Here is a 22,424-nt window from a genome sequence, read left to right as displayed (position 1 = left end):
ATGTATATATGTTTTCTATATATATACACATATATGTATATATAGAGCTATGTATTTACGTGTGTATATATTTGTATGTTTGCGTAGAGAGGAGGAGGGAGGGTGGAAGGATGCTCTTATGCAAGTAATGCAAATGAGTAAAATGTTAACAATAGATGAATTTGGTTAAAACTGTACAGGTGTTTTTATGTACTATTCTTGTTCTTACAGCTTTTCTGTAAGCTTGAAATTATTTTTAAATGAGAAGTTTTTAGAAATCGTATGAACTTTGCATTAAACTCCAAAATATTGCATTTTAAAAATAAAGAAATAGTTCCTCTCCCAGAAAATTCCAGGCAAACTCTTGGGATAAAACTGCAGCTCCAAGAATATGTTCCACGTATATCATGTGGTTTCCTTTTATCCCTAGGCTTCAGTTTGAGAAACATGCCTCTGGGCCAGAGACAGCTGTGGTTCAAATTTAGTCGACAGACATGTTTTGTTTGGCCCTTTTGAGTGTGTTAAAAATTGGGAAATTTCACATAAAAATCTGCATCTTTGGTTTCTCTTGAAAAATGGAATGATATTGCCACTGTGGACTTGCATTCCAGATGATATATACTCACTGAGTGATGCGTCAGGTAAACAGCCTCAGTCCTTGCTTTATACCTAGCTTGTTTCAAGTATTTACCTTATTGCCTGGCCTCTATAGGCATATGTTTGCAGCCTTTATCTTGCCCAAGAGGTGTTGGGAGTGTCTTCTTTGTGGTCATGGCAATTTGAGAATTAAGTTGTTGAAATGATGCCCTAACACCTGCTAACATTTAAGTGTATATATCCTATAAACAAGGATATTCTCCTACATAACCATATTACAGTGAAGAGAATGAGGAAATTAATATTGATACATTACTACTATTTCAGACCCATTCAAGTTCTGCTAATTGTTTTAATAATGTCTTTTATAGCAGAAGGATCCAGTTCAAAATCAAATGTTGTATTTAGTTGTCATGTCTCTTTAGTCTCTTATAATCTGGAACAGTTCCTTAGTCTTCCCTTGGGTTTCATGGCCTTAATGCTTTGCAAGATTGCAGGCCAGTTGTTTTGTAGAAAGTCCCTAAATTTGAGGTTTCCTCCTGATTAGATTCGAGTTATGTATCTTTGGCACAAAAGCCACACAGGTGAAGCTGTGTTTTGTTTCATTGCATCCTATCAGGTGGCACACAGTTTTGATTTGTCCCATTCTGGTAATGGCCATTTTGACCATTTGATTAAAGTGGTGTCTGCCAGGCCTTTCCACTGTAAAATTACTTAAAAAAAAATCTTTGTAAGGGCTTCCCTGGTGGCACAGTGGTTGAGAATCTGCCTGTCAATGCAGGGGACACGGGTTTGAGCCCTGGTCTGGGAAGATCCCACATGCCGCGGAGCAACTAGGCCCGTGAGCCACAAATACTGAGCCTGTGCGTCTGGAGCCTGTGCTCCATGACAAGAGAGGCCGCGATAGTGAGAGGCCCGCGCATGGTGATGAAGAGTGGCCCCCGCTTGCCGCAACTGGAGAAAGCCCTTGCACAGAAACGAAGACGCAACACAGCCAAAAATAAATAAATAAATATATATACATTAAAAAAAAATCTTTGTAATTAGTGTTTTGTAGGAGGTACTTTGAAACTGCAAATACTCTGTTCCTCATCAGACCTTCAAATTATTGGTTTATTTATATCTGTATGAATCAGGTATCCTATTTTTTTCCAATGGGTTATAATCCATTACTATTTATTTTGATACTCAAATTGGTCCTGTTTTGGCTATCGGCTACCCATTCATGCTGGCTTCTGTATTCTTTTGACATGTTCCCATCATTCTTTGAGGACTTTCTTGCTTTTTGACACAATAAGGTGATTCAGGTGCACAATTCAGCCCATGATAACTTGCATATATATTTTAAGTAGGGTTCAGGTGAGATTTTTGAATTAAGTCATTTTAAGTTAGCGAACATTCTTTATGGTTCTTGTAATTTTTTTTTTTTTTTGCGGTACGCGGGCCTCTCACCGCTGTGGCCTCTCCCGTTGCGGAGCACAGGCTCCGGACGTGCAGGCTCAGCGGCCATGACTCACGGGCCCAGCCGCTCCGCGGCATGTGGGATCTTCCTGGACTGGGGCATGAACCTGTGTCCCCTGCATTGGCAGGCGGACTCGCAACCACTGCGCCACCAGGGGAGCCCTGGTTCTTGTAATTTTGTAACTGCATAATAGTTTATCTTACACTTAAAAATTGTGTTAAACACATGGACTAGACCATTAATGTAAATTAGTTTGAAGGTGTTTGCTCTTAAGTGGGAAGCCATTCAGGATGTTTGTTCTTAATGTTTCTACATTTAAACAATCAGCAGTTATCTGAGAGCAAGTTACTGTTAGGTGGTGTGTGTTGTTGGGGGGCTTGGGTAAAAGAAAACAGATTTAAGCAGCAAAATCAACCTTTTTTTCCCCCTTAAAATGTTGTGATCATCTTTCCTTCTCAGTGAGTATAAATATAAACTTTAATGCATCGTATTCCATTATTTGGACATCTGATCTGCCTAAGCTGTGTATATAGAACATAATTTACCTTATTCTTGACGACTGATGGTGCTTACTATGAGCATTAGACATGGTTCTGTGCTGTAATACAGTTATGCCTCTGAGAGCTATTTGTGTAGAACTGTTTGCTCCATACATTCAGTGACCCTAGACAGTTATAACTGTCTTCCTTGCTGTTTGTCACCTAGTGTCAGTGTACTTTATCCTTTCCTTTCTTTTTATTTAATTATTTAAGAAATCTCACCCATAATATTTGAGCTTATATATCTGGAAAGATGACTCTTATTAGACCTAAAATTTGACAATAATTTCTTAATGTCAGATATCCAGCCACATATACCTGATTGTCTCAAAAGTGTCATTTTACAGTGGTTTGTTTAAATCAAGGTTTAAACAGGATTGTACGTTGCATTTGGTTGTTATGTCTCAAGTATTTTAATCTATATATTTCCCTTCCCTTTTCTTTTTCCCTTTGCAATTTGTTAAAGAAGCTAGACCTTTTCTCCTGTAAAGTTTAACATAAGTACTGACTGTATCTTTTGGTGTTTTTTTTTTCCAAACATGTTTCTTTGTCTTCTGTTTATCCTTTAAATTGAAACTTACAGGTTTTTATATATTTGATGTATTTTGATCTGCTACCATTACTCTTCTAAAATTTGATGCTTAGATTTTCCCATCTTTGACTTCTGAGAGTATCTTCACACTGCTTCCTGAGTCCTGGTCCTAGTGCTCTTTCTTAGCTTCCTTGCTTTCTGATGTGACAAGATGTTCAAACTTTTCTTTTACACTTCCTGTTCCAATTCTGTGGTCAGCTGTTTCTTTAAGAAGTTGTGGTTCCTGTTGGTAGGAAGTGGTACTCTAGGCTCTAGAGGTGCTCATTGTTAACTGAATTGGTTATTGTTTCTAATCTAGCCATTCTTTTGATTTCCAATTTTAAATCTGCTGTAGGCTAGGAAACCAAATAACAAAGCTGGTTTGACGTACATAAGGATTGTTTTGGACCTCAAAAAAGAACCCAGAGATCAAGGTCTATGCCTTTTTAAATTGTATGGTGTAGCACCTACGGGGACAGAATCATACCTAATAAATATTGCTAATGTTAGTAATATGTGAATAACATAATACCAGATGTTCCTCAGAGTAAAATAATAGACTTCTGAATGAGGCCTTTAATAATAATAAAATACCTGAGCTTTTAGTTCACAAACTTGATGATATGTGCATGTTTTAAATTATAGACAACTTATGCTCCCTGTATTTTCTTTTGTTGAGATTATCTTTCTTTTGTTTCTTTTGTTTCTTGTTTTTCTTTTAGGATAAATCTCTGGCTCAGTGAGGTGTTAGTATCTTAGAGAGTCAAATTATGCTATATTATATTTGTCATATTCCATAATAAGAATACACTTCTTTTCATTTAAAAACTTTTTTCCAGAGAATGTACTTCTTCAGACTTTCCAAAATTGATGAGTTCCTAAAGTTGAGATGACTTGCTGTTTTAAAACAAAACTATTTAGTTTTGATATCTGACATTTTTCCTTAAATCATTTTTTACTCTTGTATGTTGGTCTCGAGCAACTGCTTATGCTGATCTTTAAGTGACACGTTAAGAGCAAATGACAAAATTTGCATTTTTCTTTGAGCCATTTGTTCCAGAAAAGTGTCAAAACTGACTTCTGTTGATGAGTGAGTGGGAATTTTATTTTATTTTATTTTTTAATTTGAAGGATATCCTGTTTTCAGTTTAGTTGGGGCATAGCCTTTGATTTTCTTTGACTGCTTTGAGTACCTCTTGGCATTCATCTTATTTCTTTAATCCTCTCCAGTTTTATTTAGTGAAGATATGTTTTTTGGCACAAACAACATTTTCTTAATTTTTAGGATCTATTATTATGGGTCATTTGAGATAAGGTATTGGGGAACAAAGTTTAGAATAAAGAGAATGGCTGGGAAAGTAATCAGTATTTGACTAATTTTCTTGAAACTTTTGTGAGTGCTTGTGGGTGAGATTTAATGATTATATGCACACTGAAACTTGCACACTGTGAAATTCCTTATCTTGGTTCATTAGTGCATACTATAATGGAGCTAAGGTTATGGGTTCGAGTCTCATATAGGTCACTTTTTTGTGTGTGTTTCCTGGTCATAAACACATTCATTAAGTAAATAGCTTTTGATTAGCTTCTTTGGATCATACTCTGTGCTAAGTGCAGTGGAAAATTGGTGTATGAGACACTCGAAATCCCTGCTCTCATGAAGCTTACAATTCTGTGGGGGATTCAGGCAGTATTTATTCGGGAAATATTTATTGAACGCTTGGTGTGTGCTCAGCACTCTTCCAGCTATAAACATAGTCCTTATGGAGCTTATGATGTTGGCTTTTAAAATACAGAGTAATAAGGATGGCGATGGTGAAGTATAGGAAGCTTTGGAAACAAAGGAGGGCTGTCTTAAACCTCCACCATCCAGCCTTTTATGTTTTTTTCGAATGCATGTCTTTGTTTAGGTGTAAGCAGAAAAATAGAAGTCAGGTCACAATAGCCCTCCCAGCTCTTGAAAATGGCTTAAAGGAATGACATTTAGGTTTTTTTCCCTATTCCCATACACCTGAGAAAATGATAAACTGCCAACAGTGCTCACTTTTGTTGCAGTTTTCAACCTGTGTGGAGACCATTGTCAGCTGTGCTCTCCTGGTGTCGTCCTAATTTAAGTCAATGAATTCAATAACTTCTATACTCTCTCTGTTATCTATACAAGTGGTACTTTTCTAAGGTATTTTTCTATGTGTTTGTTGCAGTATGAGTCCTGTGATTAGATCTGTGGTCTTCAATATACTTGCTTTAGGAAATAATCATTGATGCGGCAGGTTATGGACATGGGTAACTTTTTGAAAGGGAGTAGCAAAGCAAAGGCACTAACCTTTATTCCGCTGTGATTTCAGGAACTATGTCAGGCACTTTTCATAAATTAACTAATAACTAAACGGCAAAAAAAAATTGTTAATTTCAGTTTAAAAAAATACCCTCAAGGGTAACTTTTAAGTAGATTGAATAAAACTGAACTTGTTATTACAACCCTTCATATGAGGATGATGATTATAGTGACGGACTTTTTGTGACTGAAATGAACTATTGATGCCAGTATGAAAATCTAATAATTCAGCAAGTGCTACATGCCAGGAATTGTTTTCATACTGGGAATATATCAGTGAAGAAAAGAAACAAAAATTCCTACTAAAGTATATATTATAATGAAGGGAGATAGACAGTAAGCAATTTTCATGAAATTATTCACTCTTCAGACATTATTGACTCCTGTATAAACATTGATGTCTGCATTGTTGATTATAAATATACCATCCTTTTTTCATAGAATAGATGGTGATATAGCCCGTGTGGACTTTGGTTGTGTCAGATAAGCTTAGAGAAAAGTAATTTTCGGGATGCAAAAACAGGTAGGTAAAACATTGACAACTGTGCTAAGCCTACTTTATCATAATCCATCTTAGTCACTGTATCTGATCATATGACAGGGTTTTGGAATAGTATATATACTTCTTAGATGTCCATTCTCAGATTCTTAATTTGTCCTTTTTCATATTTAAGGCTTTATTGTTTACTAAAATACTTTTATGTGTTTGGATATGTATTCCCTTGAGTTTTAGCTTTTTTTTTTCTTGTGGAAAAAATTAATTATATTTCTATAAAATCTTTTTTTCTTCCAGGTTGATTACTATAGATCACTGTGTATCAACCTGGATTCAGGATCCCTATTCAGTTACTAAGGAGAATTCCCAGGATGCTGTGGAGCTCTCCAGACAGCTGTTTGTGGGTGGAGGCAAACAGTGGGTTGTGTGACCAGGGTGAGGTCACCTCTTTTACCTTCTGGCCCTCTTTCTTTCCGGACTTTAACACCTACTTTGGTACTTAAAGCAGTTTGGGCTCTTGCTGTGCTCTGAACAGTTGTTTAGTAGTAGCACCTATAAGGTAATGTGAGATGTTTTTTTGATGGGACTCACGGGGGTGTGACTGTGTCACAGCAACAACAAAAAAGTTGTTTCAGGAGTTTGAAAACCATTGATGTAGTTTTAGGCAGGTAGTTTTAGGCAATGTTTTAATGTCTAGAAATTAATGTCTTTGCATTTGATCTTTCCTGCTCTCATTTAACCTGCATATGGCCACTGGATTATTCTTTCAATACAACATTTTTATTGTCACTCTCCAGCTTAAAAGCTTTTTATCATTTTCAGTTTCTGTGAGAAAAGCTTGGGCCACCTGGCTCCAACTTTACTTTTCCAGTCTCACCCCTTTTTGGGGAATGTTACGTGGATTCTCTCAGTATCCCTTTTCTTGCCTCATTTATTGCTACCTTGTTTCTTCTTATGCCATTATTTATTATATTATATATTACATATATAATATATTGACAGAGTTGCCATAATACCCTAGGGGAAATTAGGGAATTTGAAAACCAACAGCTAAGATTATGACACGTTCCTAAGAGTTGTATGAGAAAGTATCTTTAGAGCAAGGTTTTGTGAATTGTTTTCTTTTCCTGCTTATTAACCTGTTCCTTCCTCTCATCACTGGTATTTTGTATAACCCTGCATAAGCCAATCTGCTTTTTTGCCAAACCTCATTGAACTTCCTTAAAACTGAGTATATTCTGTTCCTTTGGGAATTTGGTAGTTTTGTTATCAAATATAATGCATTCTTGATAGCAGATTCTCACAGTCATTTGTTTTAAAACATCACCGAACACCTCATTATCATATCTTGATTTTAGTGAAAAAGAGTAGAACTACAGAGTAGTTTTGAGAATTCAAATTTTTAAAATCAGCTTTATTGAGCTATGGTTTACCTGCGATAAACTATGCCAATTTCAATTGTATAATGGGTCCTGAAAATTTTGTATAGTTGTGTATCCACTACCACAGTCAAGATATAGACCATCTCTTTTGCCCCAAGATGTTCCCTTGTACCTCTTTGCAGTCAGTTCCTTCCCTCTACCCCCACTGATCTGCTTTCTATCCCTATATTTTGTCTTTTCTATAATATCGTATAACTGGAATCTTATAATCTGTGGTCTTTTGTGCTTTTAACTTAGTATACTTTTTTAAAATAAATTTATTTATTATTATTTATTAATTATTTTTGGCTGTGTTGGGTCTTTGTTGCTGCGCGCGGGCTTTCTCTAGTTGCGGCGAGCGGGGGCTGCTCTTCGTTGTGGTGTGCGGGCTTCTCATTGTGGTGGCTGCTCTCATTGTGGAGCACATGCTCTAGGTGCGCGGGCTCAGTACTTGTGGCTCATGGGCTCTAGAGCACAGGCTCAGTAGTTGTGGCACACGGGCTTAGTTGCTCCGCGGCATGTGGGATCTTCCTGGACCAGGGCTCAAACCCGTGTCCCCTACATTGGCAGGCGGATTCTTAACCACTGCACCACCAGGGAAGTCCTAACTTAGTATACTTTTGAGATTCATCTGTGTTGCATGTTTCAGTAATTTGTTCCTTTTTATTGCTGAATAACATTTTATTGTATAAATATACCACAATTAGTTTATCAGTTCACCAGATGATGGGCATTTCAGTTGTTACCAGTTTTTGGCTATTAAGAATACAGCTGCTGTGAACATTGGAATACATGTCTCCCTGTAGCCCTGCCGCCACTAGTCTACTTTCTGACTCTATGCATTTGCCTATCCGGTGCTCATTTTTTAAAAAGTGGGTTGTTTGGCTTATTATTAGGTTTTGAGAGTTCTCTGTATACTATGGATGCAAGTCCTTTATCAGTTATGTGTTTTGCAGATATTTTCTTCCAATTTGCAGCTTAACTTTTCATTTACTTAACAGTGTCTTTGAAGAGTGAAAGTTTGGGGGTTTTTTAAAGTTAATTTTTATTTATTTAGTTATTTATTATGCTGTGGGGCATGTGGGATCTTAGTTCCACGACCAGGGATCGAACCGAAGTCCCCTGCGTTGGAAGCGTGGAGTCTTAACCACTGGACTGCCAGGGAAGTTCCTGAAAGTTTTTTATTTTGATGAAATCCAGTTTATTGATTTATTAAGATGAAGTTCAGTGTATTATTTTTTTCTCTTATGGTATATTTTGTGTCCCATTTAAGAAATCTACCTAACCCAAGGTCACAAAGATTCTGAAAGAAAACTCTTTCTCTGCTCACAACACTTCTGACACCAAATGTGTGGGTTTTCCACACCAGGCAATTCTAACACTACCTGGAATTAGTGCAGATCCTGCAGGTTAAGGGTTTAGTCCCTCAAGACTGCCTCCCTGCTCCAGATGCCAATTACAAGTTCAGACTTCAGGTACTTCTGACTGACCACTTATAAATGCGAGATTTTCTGCCCCCTCCTTGGGTTTAATAATATGCTATAACAGCTCACAGAACTCAGGAAAACACTTTACTTACTATTACTGGTTTATTATAAAGGATATAATGCAGAAATACCCAAATGGAAGAGATGCATTGGACAAGGTACTTAGGAAGGGGTGTGGAGCTTCCATGCCCTCTCTGGGCGTGTCACCCTCCCAGCACCTTGATATGTTCATCAATCTGGAAGCTCTCTAAAGCCCATCATTTAGGGTTCTCTTGGAGGCTCCAATACATAGGCATGATTGATTGAATCATTGGCCAGTGTGGTTGAGCTCAGTCTCCAGTCCCTCTCCCCTCCCTAGAGGTTGAGGGGTAGGACTGAAAGTTCCAACCCTCTAATCACAGGGTTGGTTCCTCTGGTAACCAGCCCCCACCCTCCAAAAGTCACCTCTTTAGCATAAACTCAGGTATGGTTGAAAGGGGCTCCTCTCACCCCTATTACTCAGAAAATTCCAAGGGTTTTAGAAGTTCTATGCCAGGAAATGGGGACAGAAATCGAATATATATATATATTTCTTATTATGTCACAATTTCTCTCCTGTTATTTTCTTCTAGAAGTTTATAGTTTTTGCTTTTATTTTTAGGTCTGTGATCCTTTTAGAATTAATTTTTACATATAGTATAAGGTAAGAATCAAGGTTCATTTATTTGCACATTGATATCCCTTTGTTCCAGCAACATTTGTTGAAAAGATTAGCCCTTTTCCTTTAAATTGCCTTGGCACCTTTGCCGAAAATCAATAGACTACATATGTGTCAGTCTATTTTGGACTCTGTATTCTGTCCCATAGATTGTTATGTTTATCATTAAGTAAATACCACACTGTCTTGATTACTATAGCTGTAAAGACTTCAGTTAAGTTTTTTTATATTTGAAAAATAATTTAGAGGAAATAAATTTTTTTTATTAATTAATTTATTTTTGGCTATGTTGGGTCTTCGTTTCTGTGTGAGGGCTTTCTCTAGTTGTGGCGAGCGGGGGCCACTCTTCATCGCGGTGCGCGGGCCTCTCTTGTTGCGGAGCACAGGCTCCAGACGCGCAGGCTCAGTAGTTGTGGCGAGCGGGCCTAGTTGTTCTGTGGCATGTGGGATCTTCCTAGACCAGAGCTCGAACCCGTATCCCCTGCATTGACAGGCAGATTCTCAACCACTGCGCCACCAGGTAAGCCCTAGAGGAAATAAATTTAACTTTAAAACTTTGTAGACTGACAGAAAATCACATTAATTCAATGATTGTTGTTAACATTTTATATTCATACTTTAGCGTTTACCTTTTAAAATTACTTTCAGGAATATGATCTCTTGATTCACTAACAATTTTAGGAGTTAGAGCAGACATTAATATCCATATTTCATAAATGAGGAAGCTATAATATTTAAATTTTTAAAATTAATTTTTATTGGAGTATAGTTGCTTTACAGTGTTGTGTTAGTTTGAGATCATACACTTAATAGTTTAAGATCATACAAGTAGTGTAATGAAGGAGGAACTAAAGCCCAAATGTTATGCCTTCAAAAATCCAGTATGCTTTCCACTATACCACACTACTTTCATTTGCTACTCTTCTCTTATGTTGAATGTTGGAGAATGAGTGTTTTATGAAAAAATTCAATCAGTAAATTTAATTCAGTTAAAGTATAGAGCTATAGAAGAACCAACATCACAAGACACATTAAGAAGTTAAAACTGGGCTTCATTTTTTTTCTCCAGTGGTGTGTTTTACAACCAGAATAGGTATTTATAGTTTCGTTTCATTAAATGAAAGCTGAAAAATTCCTTCTAAAAGAACTGTTTTAAGAAATGAGGGTATTCTTGCCAAAGTGAGAACAAGAACAATAAAACTTAAATTTTAGACTATTTGAGTGTGTGTGTGTTATCTGTAGTATTCTCTTATATTGCCATTCCCTTAAGTTCTTTCCCCCAAAATCCCCACAACCTCAGATCATAGTTAAGAGGTTTTTGCAGGAGTACTGGTAAAAGATGATGACAGCTGGGGTTTGTGTGGAGGTGAAAGAAGTGGTAGCATTTGGAATGTATTTTGGAGAGCCTATTGATGTGCTGATGGATGGATGTAAGGGATGAAGAAAAGGAATGAATCATGATCCCATGATTATCCACTCGTAGTTTTTTAGCCTGATCAACTTGGTGGGGCTATTTACTTGGTGTGGGGAAGACTTAGATGCATTGGAAGAGTTACACAGTAGAGGAATGGAAATCAGATAGAAGCTGTTAAAGACCTCTTAAAAATTTTTTTTAACTTAAAAATTTTTTTAACTTAAAATTTTTTAAATTAATTTTTATTGGAGTGTAGTTGCTTTACAATGTTGTGTTAGTTTCTGCTGTACAGCAAAGTGAATCAGTTATATGTATACATATAGCCTCTCTTTTTTAGGTTTCCTTCCCAGTTAGGTCACCACAGAGCACTGAGTAGAGTTCCCTGTGCTATACAGTAGGTTCTCATTAGTTACCTATTTTACACATTGTAGTGTATATATGTCAATCCCAATCTCCCAATTCATCCCACCCCCCCTTCCCCCCTTGGTTTCCGTAAGTTAGTTCCCTACATTTGTGTCTCTATTTCTGCTTTGCAAGTAAGTTCATCTGTACCATTTTTCTAGATTCCACATACAAGTGATATTATACGACATTTTTCTCTTTCTGACTTACTTCACTCTGGATGACAGTCTCTAGATCTATCCACATCTCTGCAAATAGCACTAGTTCGTTCCTTTTTATGGCTGAGTAATAGTCCATTGTGTATATATACCACATCTTCTTTATCCATTCCTCTGTTCATGGACATTTTGGTTGCTTCCATGTCCTGGCTGTTGTAAATAGTGTATCTTCTTGAATTATGGTTTTCTCCAGGTATATGCCTAGGAATGGGATTGCTGGGTCATATGGTAGTTCTATTTTTAAAATTTGGTTTTTATAGAAAGTAATATCACATCTCAGACTGAGAAGATAGAGACGAGATGAAATTATTTATGCTCTTACCTTTCTAACAGTCATTTAAAGTGTTTTGGTGTGTGTGTATTTACAGTCTTGTATAGAAGCTGGCAAACTTTCTATAAAGGCAGCTACTCAACTCTGTTGTAGCATGAAAGCAACCACAGACAATATATAATAATTGGGCGTGCTTTGTGTTCCAATAAAACTTTATTGATGGACACTGAAACATGAATTTCAATTAATTTTCACATATAGCAAAATATCCTGGTATTGAGTTTTCTTGCAGACATTTAAACATGTAAAAATTAATCTTAGCTCACAGGCCATACAAAATCCACTGGCAGACCAGATTTGTCTTATGCATTTGTTTTGTGATTACAGTAATATAAGCCTTGATAAACCTAGAGTTTATGAAGTACTTTTATATTATTTCTTTTAATTCTTGCAATAACTGTAGGAAATATTTACCATGCTTAACATAAAATGCACATTATGTACATAATTGAGGGCAAGGATGTGCATTATAATTGGAATTCTTTGTCTCTTACCTCCACTTCTCTGTGTGTATTGATTTTGTTCTTTGAAGTAAGCTTTATTCAGCAGCAGGGGTCATCCCAGTAGCTCTGCAGCTGCATCCTCAAAGTTTCCTTCCCTTAACACTAATTTGAAAAATCCAAGGACAGGACTTTGGTCCTGCTTACATCAAATTTTTATCCCACTGCTAATCATTATGTTTTTCGGAAGGGCAATGTCATCATGTAGGACAGTAACAGTTCTCTTTTGGAACCAATGTTTAGAATAATAGGAGGGGGATTTAGTAGTTTCTCAAATGAAGGTCTAAAGGGTAGCACACACATGGCCACCTGGGGGAATTATGATTTGGACAGCCATACCAAAATCATGTGTATTTACAATCATTGTTTAATTTTCGGATTTAACTTTGTGTTCTTTTCATTTACTTGTTTGTATCACACTCAATTCTCTTTCCTACATTCTAGTTTTCATTGCTACTTACTTGTTTATGTATTATTAACACCATCTCAAACTGAATTTTAAAAATCCCTAGTTTTGAATGTCTCTTTCTCAAGATTCTAGGTCTTATACCTCAGTGAAAGTTACTCTTTTCTTTTAAAAAGTTTGTACTCTTTCCATTGTTTCCTGACCACTCCAGTCCCTCAAATACTAATACACTTTTATGGCAAAGATCTTGGTCCAATCTCTTGTCACTTCCATAACAACAAGGATAGATGAGAAATAAGTGAGGATCATTTGGAAACTTCAGGCACTAAAATATGAGTATATTTAGGTAGAATAATTGGCTTACCCTAGAATTCAAAAGCCCCCAAAGCAGTTGCTGCTGTCTTAGAGTTTTCAGAGTAATTGATTCCACTCTCACTTTCAGTTTTCTCCAGTCGTTATCTAGAGAACCCGAGATTCTTGATACATCTGTACAAAGCGTTCAGGGTTTTGCTACTGTAGAGGAGTGATAGGTGAAGCCCAACAGTAGTAAAATTGTTTTGCAGGATCTGAGATTGTAGAGAGTTATGGCTGGGAGGCTGTGGAAATTGACATGTTTCGGCTGGTTGGATCCATTAGCTAAACATTGGTCTTTAGCTACATCACAGCATGCTTCATAGTAAATGCTGCATAGTGTGCGGACAGTTCATTCTACTGAAGGAAAAATTAATAAAAGGTGGTTTGAGGATGAAGAATTAAAAGAGGAAAATCATTTAGAGTTATGTCTGTTGTATAATTGTTTAGACGGACAGTGGAAAAATTTCTTAGGAAAGAAATTACTGTCGAGGTTTTATTTCTTAGGGCCAAACCCAATCTAATGCTGTAATGAGGACTAAAACGATTTAACTTCATTTCAGTTTTGGCTGTTTTCATCTCAGATTTCTTAAAGGGACATTTTTATATACTTTGTTTTAATTTTTTCATTTCTGTTAATTTTTAAGAGTTATATACATTCTTATTTTTAAATGTGCTGATATTACTTTATTGTCAGATGGTTGTAAGATTTCCCTTTTATCATTTTTAGGGCAATTCATGTTTTGCTTATTTTAAATCATATTTGTAATATATTATTTTTTATAGCCTGTACATAAAATACATATAAAGAGATGGTTACCATAAACTTTTCACTTCTAATGTTAAGGGTTTATTTATTTATTTGTTTTGGGGTGAAGTAGAAAAGAACAGCTTTATTGCTTTGCCAGGCAAATGGGGACATGTGGGCTAGTACCCTCAAAACTGTGTGTCCCAAGCCAGGGCGGGGGGGGGCAGGGGCGGGGCGGATTTGGTGAGGAGTTTTATAGCAATGGTTCAAGGGCAGGGTTGCTGATAAGGATCAGGGTGTGTTCAGGGCCTGCATTCCTTTAATCTGGCCTCAGGTGGTCTCTGGATGAGCTTCTGTGGTTCTCCAGGTTTTGAAATGGTGACCTTCTCTCTGGAATGAAGAATGTTTCATCAAGTCTTCCATTTGTTGGAGGGTTTTACTTCCGGTTTCAGGATTTAATGAAGCTCAGGTTCTTGATGTCTCATCGCAGAAAGAATTCAGTGAGAGACAAAGTGATAGGTAAGAAGTGGGTTTATTTAGAGAGAAACACACTCCACAGAGTTTGGGCCGTCTCAGAAGGTGAGAAAGGCCAAGGGTTTATTTAAAAATTAGAATATCCTACAGTATTTGTTGAAGAAAATCAAGTCTTTTAAAATAAGATTGACAAAACTGTATATATTTCAGTTATTTTATTTTTCACTTCATATGCTTTCTGTTTGATTATTTATACTTTTATTGTGGATTTGTTGTACTTATGTACTCTGAATACAAGTCCCTCCACACTGTGGCTTGTGTAGTTATTTTCTTAATGGTGTCTATTTTTTTTTTAAGATGTTGGGGGTAGGAGTTTATTAATTATTTTTGCTGTGTTGGGTCTTCGTTTCTGTGCGAGGGCTTTCTCTAGTTGTGGCAAGTGGGGACCACTCTTCATCACGGTGCGCGGGCCTCTCACTATTGCGGCCTCTCTTGTTGCGGAGCACAGGCTCCAGACGCGCAGGCTCAGCATTTGTGGCTCACGGGCCCAGTCGCTGCGCGGCATGTGGGATCCTCCCAGACCAGGGCTCGAACCCGTGTCCCCCGCACTAGCAGGCAGACTCTCAACCACTGCGCCACCAAGGAAGCCCTTAATGGTGTCTTTTGATGAGTAGGAATTTTAGAACTTTTGTTGAAGTCTAATTTGTCATTTGTTCCCTATGACTAGTGCTTTTACTTTTAGATAAGTGACAAATTAATTATACTTCAAATTAATTATAATTCAAATTAATTTCTGTATGTGGTATGAGATAAGGGATGAAGATATTTTTTTCCTTATGCTCAATAACAAACAACAATGTTTATTAAAGACCTTGCTTTACTTTCCTATTAGGCTTGAATATTACATTATAAAATAATTCTTGAAGCAGTTACATAGTTAGCTAGCTCATTGGTTATAGCAACTGTGCTTCCGAGTTTAGTATTACAGGTTCATTCCTTCAGGATCCAGTTAACTTGGCCTTGTTTTGTGGCCATAGATATATTTCTAATCTGCTTTAGCCATTTGGTAGACTTGTATTGTTCTGAAGTAAGAGGATATAGCCTAACTCCATTGTGCTACCAAATAAAACATTAGAGCATATCCCCTAATGATAATTCACTAATTTGATTTTGTGTGAAAGACAGTACATTATTACATTTTTAAAGCATGTAGTATGCATATTAATATAGTGCCTAATGTGGCATGCTCAGTTTTTGTGTCTTACTAAATAAGCAGAAATACATTAATTCTAGTGAACATTAGGTAATAATTTTCCAGAGTTTTGTATAGAGTAGAAAATAGAGATGTGACATTATGAAGTCCATTCGTTGTTAGGTTTTGTGGGTAAATGATAATTATTATAAAAAATTTAAGACACAGGAAAATTTTAAATGTAGTTCTACATGTACTTGTGTCAATATATAGACACATTACATAGACCCAATCATTGGTTTACATTTTTGAGATACCAGCATTAAACATGAGTTATCTTTTAAGAGGCTGAATTTGAATTATATTACTCTGGTAGGACTTGTGCCAGCCTTTGGTTAATCATTATCTTGTTGATTATGTTTGGTTGAAGATGACTCATTTTTCAAGGAGCTTTATTGCAACATTACATATTTACTACAGGAAGCCTGGACGGAAATGGAGAATCAGGTCATCGGAGATTTTTCTCTCTAATCTTTATTGTACCAGGTGTTACTAAAGTTAATTATTTGTCAATAACTGAATTCTCTGTAGAGCCTAGTATTTCATTAACCAAATGGTATAGGATTAGTTATTCCTTTTTCATGGCAAACAGGTATATGTTTGATGATTGTTTAAATATTGATCATACTTCACATCATACTTTTGACTACATTTAGATAAAATATTTTATTTTCGTTGAGTATTATAATTGAGAGTTTTGAAATCATAGAGATGAGAGTTGATGAAGATGTGACTATATTTATATGCTGAGGGCAAATGACCAGTAGATTGGTCAGATGTGAGGGAAGGGGGCCATGTATGATGGACATAAGCTTTCCACAGATAATAGTAGGGGATGTACTACGGAGCACTAGGGGAAGGATTAGTTTTTAACCAAAGAGACAGCTGTTTCACTGAGTTGAGAGAAAAGGAGGTAAGGATACTAATTTGGGGAGGGGTATTTCTACCTGCGGTCTGCTCTTCTCTCTTTAAAAGAAGAGGTGAGGACACTTTCAGAGAGTACATATGAGGTAGAAATGGCGGAGTTGAAAGCTGGAAGAGAGTTGTAAGAATTTGAGGTAGTTACTGAGGCTAATGGGAGTGGAGTTTACTTGAGAAATGTAGAGAGACTCAGATGAGTTTTGATGGCCATGGATTTTGTGGTGTCCTCTGTGTTGTGTATCGTCCTCCCCCGCCCCACGCAGTACTCTGGTAAACGTGGGGGACAAAATTTGAGAAGAAGGAGAATGGTGTGAGAAGAAGCAGGGACCAAAAAATTAAAGGTATTGTAGTGAGAGTGATTGAAAGGCTATATCTTGGATGTCTAGGCGGGATAGGGAAAGAAGTGAAGCCAAAACAAGGCTGATAGGGAGAAAATGGAGGCGCGTAACACCAGAAGTTTCCATGAAGCTAGAGTAAAGTGTGATGGGGGTGAAAAGTGTGAAAGAGCTGCAGGATAAGGATAAGAACTGGTGGTTATAGGTCAAAGCCATGAATTTTAAGATTTCAGGTGAATAATTGTTCTGGGTGATAAGGTCTAGAGTGGTCATAGAGGTAGATTGTTCAGTTGAGTATTGGAGGTAAAGACCAGTGTAGTTGGATATCTCCTCACTCCTTAAGGAGGAGAGCAGCTAGGATGTTCACATGGATTTGGAAGTCAACAGGTTGATGATATCTGAAAAGACAAGTGAGGTAGTGAGACAGGCATTAAAACTTCTCTGTTAAGTTGGGGAGTGACTGGGAAGTTGGTTGATGATAATGATGAAGTTTAAGTAGAGCCTAATTACAAATTCGGGAGAAAGTAGACTTTTGGAGTAATCATCTATGTGCCACAATAGGAAGAAGATAAGAAAATGCTGATATCTCCTGGTCTATTGTATGAGGTACAGAGAAAGATAGGTGGAATGAGGTTCTGTAAAGGGTCTAGGAAAGTTTATTCATGAAAGAAGGAGCATTGCAAACGACATAATGAAAAGCTTTGGAAAGGAAGGCGACCTATCAGGAGAGAGGATGGGTAGGAAAGAGAAGGAACCAAGCTTTACAGAAATTTGAGGTCTGTCACTTACTAGTCAGATGGTGAATGTGTTAGGGAAACAAAAGTGATTTATGTGTTATTGTGGAAGCATGGAAGGAGACCATTTGCCATGAGATGGTGATATGATACATGGCACATCATTTATGCCAGTATCCGAAAACAGTTTTGTATGGTATCATTCCTTAATGAGATGAACAATGGTTGCTTAAATAAGGTTGCTAAGATTTAGAATAGAAATACCAGTGCTCTGTACATATGAGTAAGGAAGTAAGAATTTCAGTGGTAATTACTTAATGACCTTTGCTATATATACATATGGCTACAGACAGCAATCTTTTGTGAATTCAGTGTAAATGCTTATGTGGATAAATATTAATTTGTGGTTGTCAAGCAAATTAGTTCATTTAACAAATATATATATTGAGTTCTTATTTGCTGGTCATTGGGATCAAAGCTGTCTTTTGCTTGAACCCTCTCTAGTTGAAAAGATAGTTTCAGGGGGACTTCCCTGGTGGCCCAGGGGTTAAGAATCCGCCTGCCAATGCAGGGGACACGGATTCGAGCCCTAGTCCGGGAAGATCCCACATGCCGCAGAGCAACTAAGCCCATGCGCCACAACTACTGACCCTGTGCTCTAGAGCCTGTGAGCCACAACTGCTGAGCTTGTGTGCCACAACTACTGAAGCCCACGCGCCTAGAGCCCGTGCTCCGCAGCAAGAGAAGCCACTGCAATGAGAAGCCCGTGCACCACAACGAAGACCCAACACAGCCACAAATAAATTTTAAAAAATAAATTAAAAAAAGAGAGATAGTTTCAGAAATTATGGCACTAACTCAGACTCTAAAACTTTCTTTGTAGAGACAGTAATCCTCAAGTTCAGCAGTTTGGCTCTAAACATCACAACAATTCTGAATACCTAAAGGAATATCTAACTTTTGGGTAGGACTGTGATAAAACTTTACTTAAATGGGTGAGACTGTGATAAAACTTTACTTATAGTCACTGAATGTCATGTAATTTTCTTGGGTCCTTTAATACTGTTCTTTGAATTCATTTTTCAGGTGTTTAAAAATATGAAAAATCATTCTTGGTTAGCTGGTCCTACGAAAGCAGGTTGTGGGATCAGATTTGGCTTGTGGGCAGTAGTTTGTTGACCCCTGCAGAATGGCTTGATGTAATTGTTCTTTACCCTACCAAGGATAACAGAAACGGAGAATTCTTAACAGTTCTTTAGAATAAACTAGTATTGTTAGGTACAGTTACAAGTTAGAAGTGAATCTAGGTAAATGTTCGTTTGAGCAGATATTCACGAAATGCTAAGATTATGAAACTCTTTAGTATTTTATTTCTTATTACCATACCATATGCTTTTAGAAATCATAAATATTCAACTCTTAGTCACTCCTATTAAATTGCCAGTTTGTTCTATAACCATCAAAATATTTTGATTCTGGGCCTTTTCTTTTTGTAATTTGATTCTTCTGTTAAGGGAAAAGGGGTGTTGGAAATATAATGAAGGGTTCTCAAAAAAGATGATTCGTGCAGAGTTTACAAAATTGGCTTCTTAGATTACAATTTGTTATTAACCTTGTAGAATGAATTTAGTGTAAGATTGGTTTATGTGCAACAAAAAATACTTCCAGATGTGATCACTGGTATATGATTCTGAATTAAAATGCTTAATGAAACTTTTAGTGTTGACACTGATAAAAATCTGTCCCTACACATAGTGAAGTTTATCAGCAAAAGTTTACCGTTTTATATTTGGCAAGGAAAAGAGATATACAAAAATTAAATTAGTTTCAGTTTCACCGATAACAATTATAGGTATCGACGGTGTTAAATGGCCATTTATAATGACTGTATGGTTGGTGCTGAGCCAGCTTCCCTGGCATGCCTAACCCACAATAAGGATTCAATATACGTGTCATACTAAATTCTGTGTCAGCAGGCACTCAAGTGGAGGAATCAAAAGATCTGTTAGTACAAAAGGAAAGGTTCTTTTAGGAATTGTTAAGTTGATTGAATCAGTCAGATTCTAGACAGAAATGGGGAAATTACTTGTATTAATAATACTATGTCAGAATCATTTAGTGGTTGGCTGTTACATATAGTATGATATCCAATTTTCTTTGGGGTAGGATTCAAAGCGCGCCATAATTTGGCCCTAGCCTTTCTTTCCAGCCTTGATTTTCATTCTCTGGTGTTAACAAACTGTGTAGTCAATCTCTGTTACTCATTTGTCCACAAATATTCTCTCTGGAATTTTCTTCTTTTTTCTGCCTAGCCAGGTTTTGCTTAAACTTCAAGACCTGAATCCAGTCTCTTTTCTTTCAGTAGGACAACTTTATCCATCGTGATCTTTTTTTCCTCTAAATTTCTAGCACTTACTGCTTCTCTCACACATTTGACAGTTACTGCTTTGTGACACTTCTTATAAAAATATTACGTATTTGCTTTGTCATCCCAGCCAGATGGAAAACTCCTTGAGAACAGAGACCATATCTTGTACTTGTTTTGATGTATTTCAGACCTTGGGAGGAAAGTAAAAACTTCATGAATTCCATGTTTGTGGGTATGAAATTTTTTTTCTAAAGTGTATTATTTCTCCTTTCTTTTTCTTCTTTAACTTTTATTTTGAAATAGTTTCAAATATATGGAAAAGTTACAAGAATAGTTCAAACAAATGAATGTTCTTCACTCCGATCCAAAATTACTAGCATTTTGTTGTGTATGCTTTATTGTTCTTTCTCTACATACATTTTTTTCCTACTGAGCCATTTGAGAATAAGTTGCAAATATTATGCCCCTTTATCCCTAAATATCACAGTGTACATTTCCTAAGAGTAAGGGCATTATACAACCATAGTACAGTGATCAAAATCAGGAAATAAACATTTGTACAATACTAGTTTTAAATCTGTAGACATTATTTATATTTCACTGATTTGTTCCATGTAGCATTTTTTTCCCCTCTGTTCTAGTCCAGGATCATGCATTGCATTTAGTTTTTGTTTCTTTAGTCTTCTTGCTTTCTTTAATCTGGGACTGAACCATTCCTCAGTCTTTTTTTTTTTTAATGAGATAAACATTTTTGAAGATTACCAGCCATTTATTTTGTAGGATGTCTCTCAATTTGGGTTTGTCTTATGTTTCATCATGATTAGATTTAGAATATGCGTTTTTGGCATATGTATACTCTATAAGTGATGTTGTGTCCTTAGAGTGCATCATATAAGGGGCACGTGATAGATGTTTTTTCTGTTATTTGTGATGTTTTCTTTGAGCACTTGGTTAAAGTGGTTCTTTTTTTGCTTAACAGGACCTAAGTGCTCTCCTACAGTGGAGCTAGTTAATATAAGAAATAGTTGAGGGCATTACCTACATTAACTTGAGGGATATCAACTTCTGTTTAATTTGGTAAATAATAAAATTTGAATCATCGCAGTAAATTTTAATAGTCACTAGTGAATTTGAATAGCACAGCGATCAAGAGAGGCCTGGGCATTTATCCAAAAAAATTCTAAAGATTACTGTAAAGCTGTAGTAATCAAAAAAGTGTGGTGTTGGTAGTCGAATAAATAGGAAAAATATTTTGAAAACAGACTCAAACATATAAAGTATTTGGCATATGATGAAGGTTACATTTCAGATTAGTGGGGAAGAGGATGGATTCATTAATGGATTATATTTGGGAAAAATAATTAGAACCATTATGTATCTGTCACATTCAGTTGCAAAAACCCAGAGTCTTCTCTAGCTAGTTTGAGCAGAAAGGAATTTATTAAGTGGTACTAAATGGCTTCCAGAGTCATTAAGAGGACTGAAAAAAAACAGACTATAAGCTAAATCTCCAGGAATTAAAAAAAAAGACAAGCTTGAGTTCAAATTCTGGACCTCCAGTGATTGGTTATGTAACCTTTAGCTTAACCTCTCTTTGCTTAATTTCTACGTCTGTAATATGCAGATAATTTAAATACTTTTTGTAGATCAAAAAAACAGTTGCATATTGACAGTTTCATATGGCTCTAATATTTCTGGATTTGTGAAGATTAAATGAGACAGTGCATGGAGGACTGAATAAATCGTCAATACACATGAGTTATGTAACTTGTTATTTTCAATATATTTCTATAAAAATACTATTAAAAGATGTCAACATGATTATTGATTACATTCTAAAACGAAGTCATTTTTGTATTGGATATACAGCACCTCTATCTGGTATTATCATTTAGTTTTACATAAGTGATTTTCAAACATAACCAAAATTTTAATAAATATGTGTATAACTAAATATATGTGTATATATATACAGTCTCCAAATATATGGTAATATAATAATATCAGGTATAACTAATTTTTACATAAATAATTTAAAAAATACAACTAATACCTCAAGAGTGATTGAAAATGTCTTAAGGTGGTTTGCCTCTGCACTGAATGATCTTGGACTGCAGGCCTTTGATTTCTTGTGTCTTTTTAAAAATAGTTGTGTTCTTATTGGTGAGCTGTTCTTGCTTACCTTAGCAGCTTCACCTGAAACACTTTTTAATTTACTGCTTTTCATTTGCTGTGAGTTGGAAAACCAGATTACTTTGGTTTGTAAACAGTTTTAATGAACTTAGTTAAGACGTAAATTATGAGGGCCAGAGGAACCTTCCTGAAAATAAATGAAGTGGTTTTCAAACTTAGTATTTTAACTTCATGGTTTCAGTTTTCACTGTTT

At 36.3% G+C, this 22,424-nt stretch overlaps 1 protein-coding gene across 9 annotated transcripts in view; it reads left to right on the top strand.

The window, feature by feature from the left end:
• Positions 1-22,424, top strand: part of EML4 (EMAP like 4) — a 154,114-nt gene that overhangs the window by 9,185 nt on the left and 122,505 nt on the right. For 7 of the 9 annotated variants that reach the window (XM_060169609.1, XM_060169606.1, XM_060169603.1 and 4 more), the window contains exon 1: positions 9,985-10,104. The exons of the other annotated variants lie outside the window; for them this stretch is intronic. In XM_060169609.1, the coding sequence (XP_060025592.1) occupies positions 10,026-10,104 (79 nt within the window). In that variant the 5' untranslated portion in view covers positions 9,985-10,025. Of the gene's footprint in view, positions 1-9,984; positions 10,105-22,424 lie in introns of those variants that run through there. 9 annotated transcript variants of the gene reach the window in all.

Source organism: Lagenorhynchus albirostris, chromosome 13 (genome assembly GCF_949774975.1).
Source record: "Lagenorhynchus albirostris chromosome 13, mLagAlb1.1, whole genome shotgun sequence".
In the NCBI taxonomy this organism is placed as follows: Eukaryota; Metazoa; Chordata; class Mammalia; order Artiodactyla; family Delphinidae; genus Lagenorhynchus; species Lagenorhynchus albirostris.
Note: the sequence above shows the minus strand (reverse complement) of the source record. Positions and strands in the feature narration are given on the sequence as shown.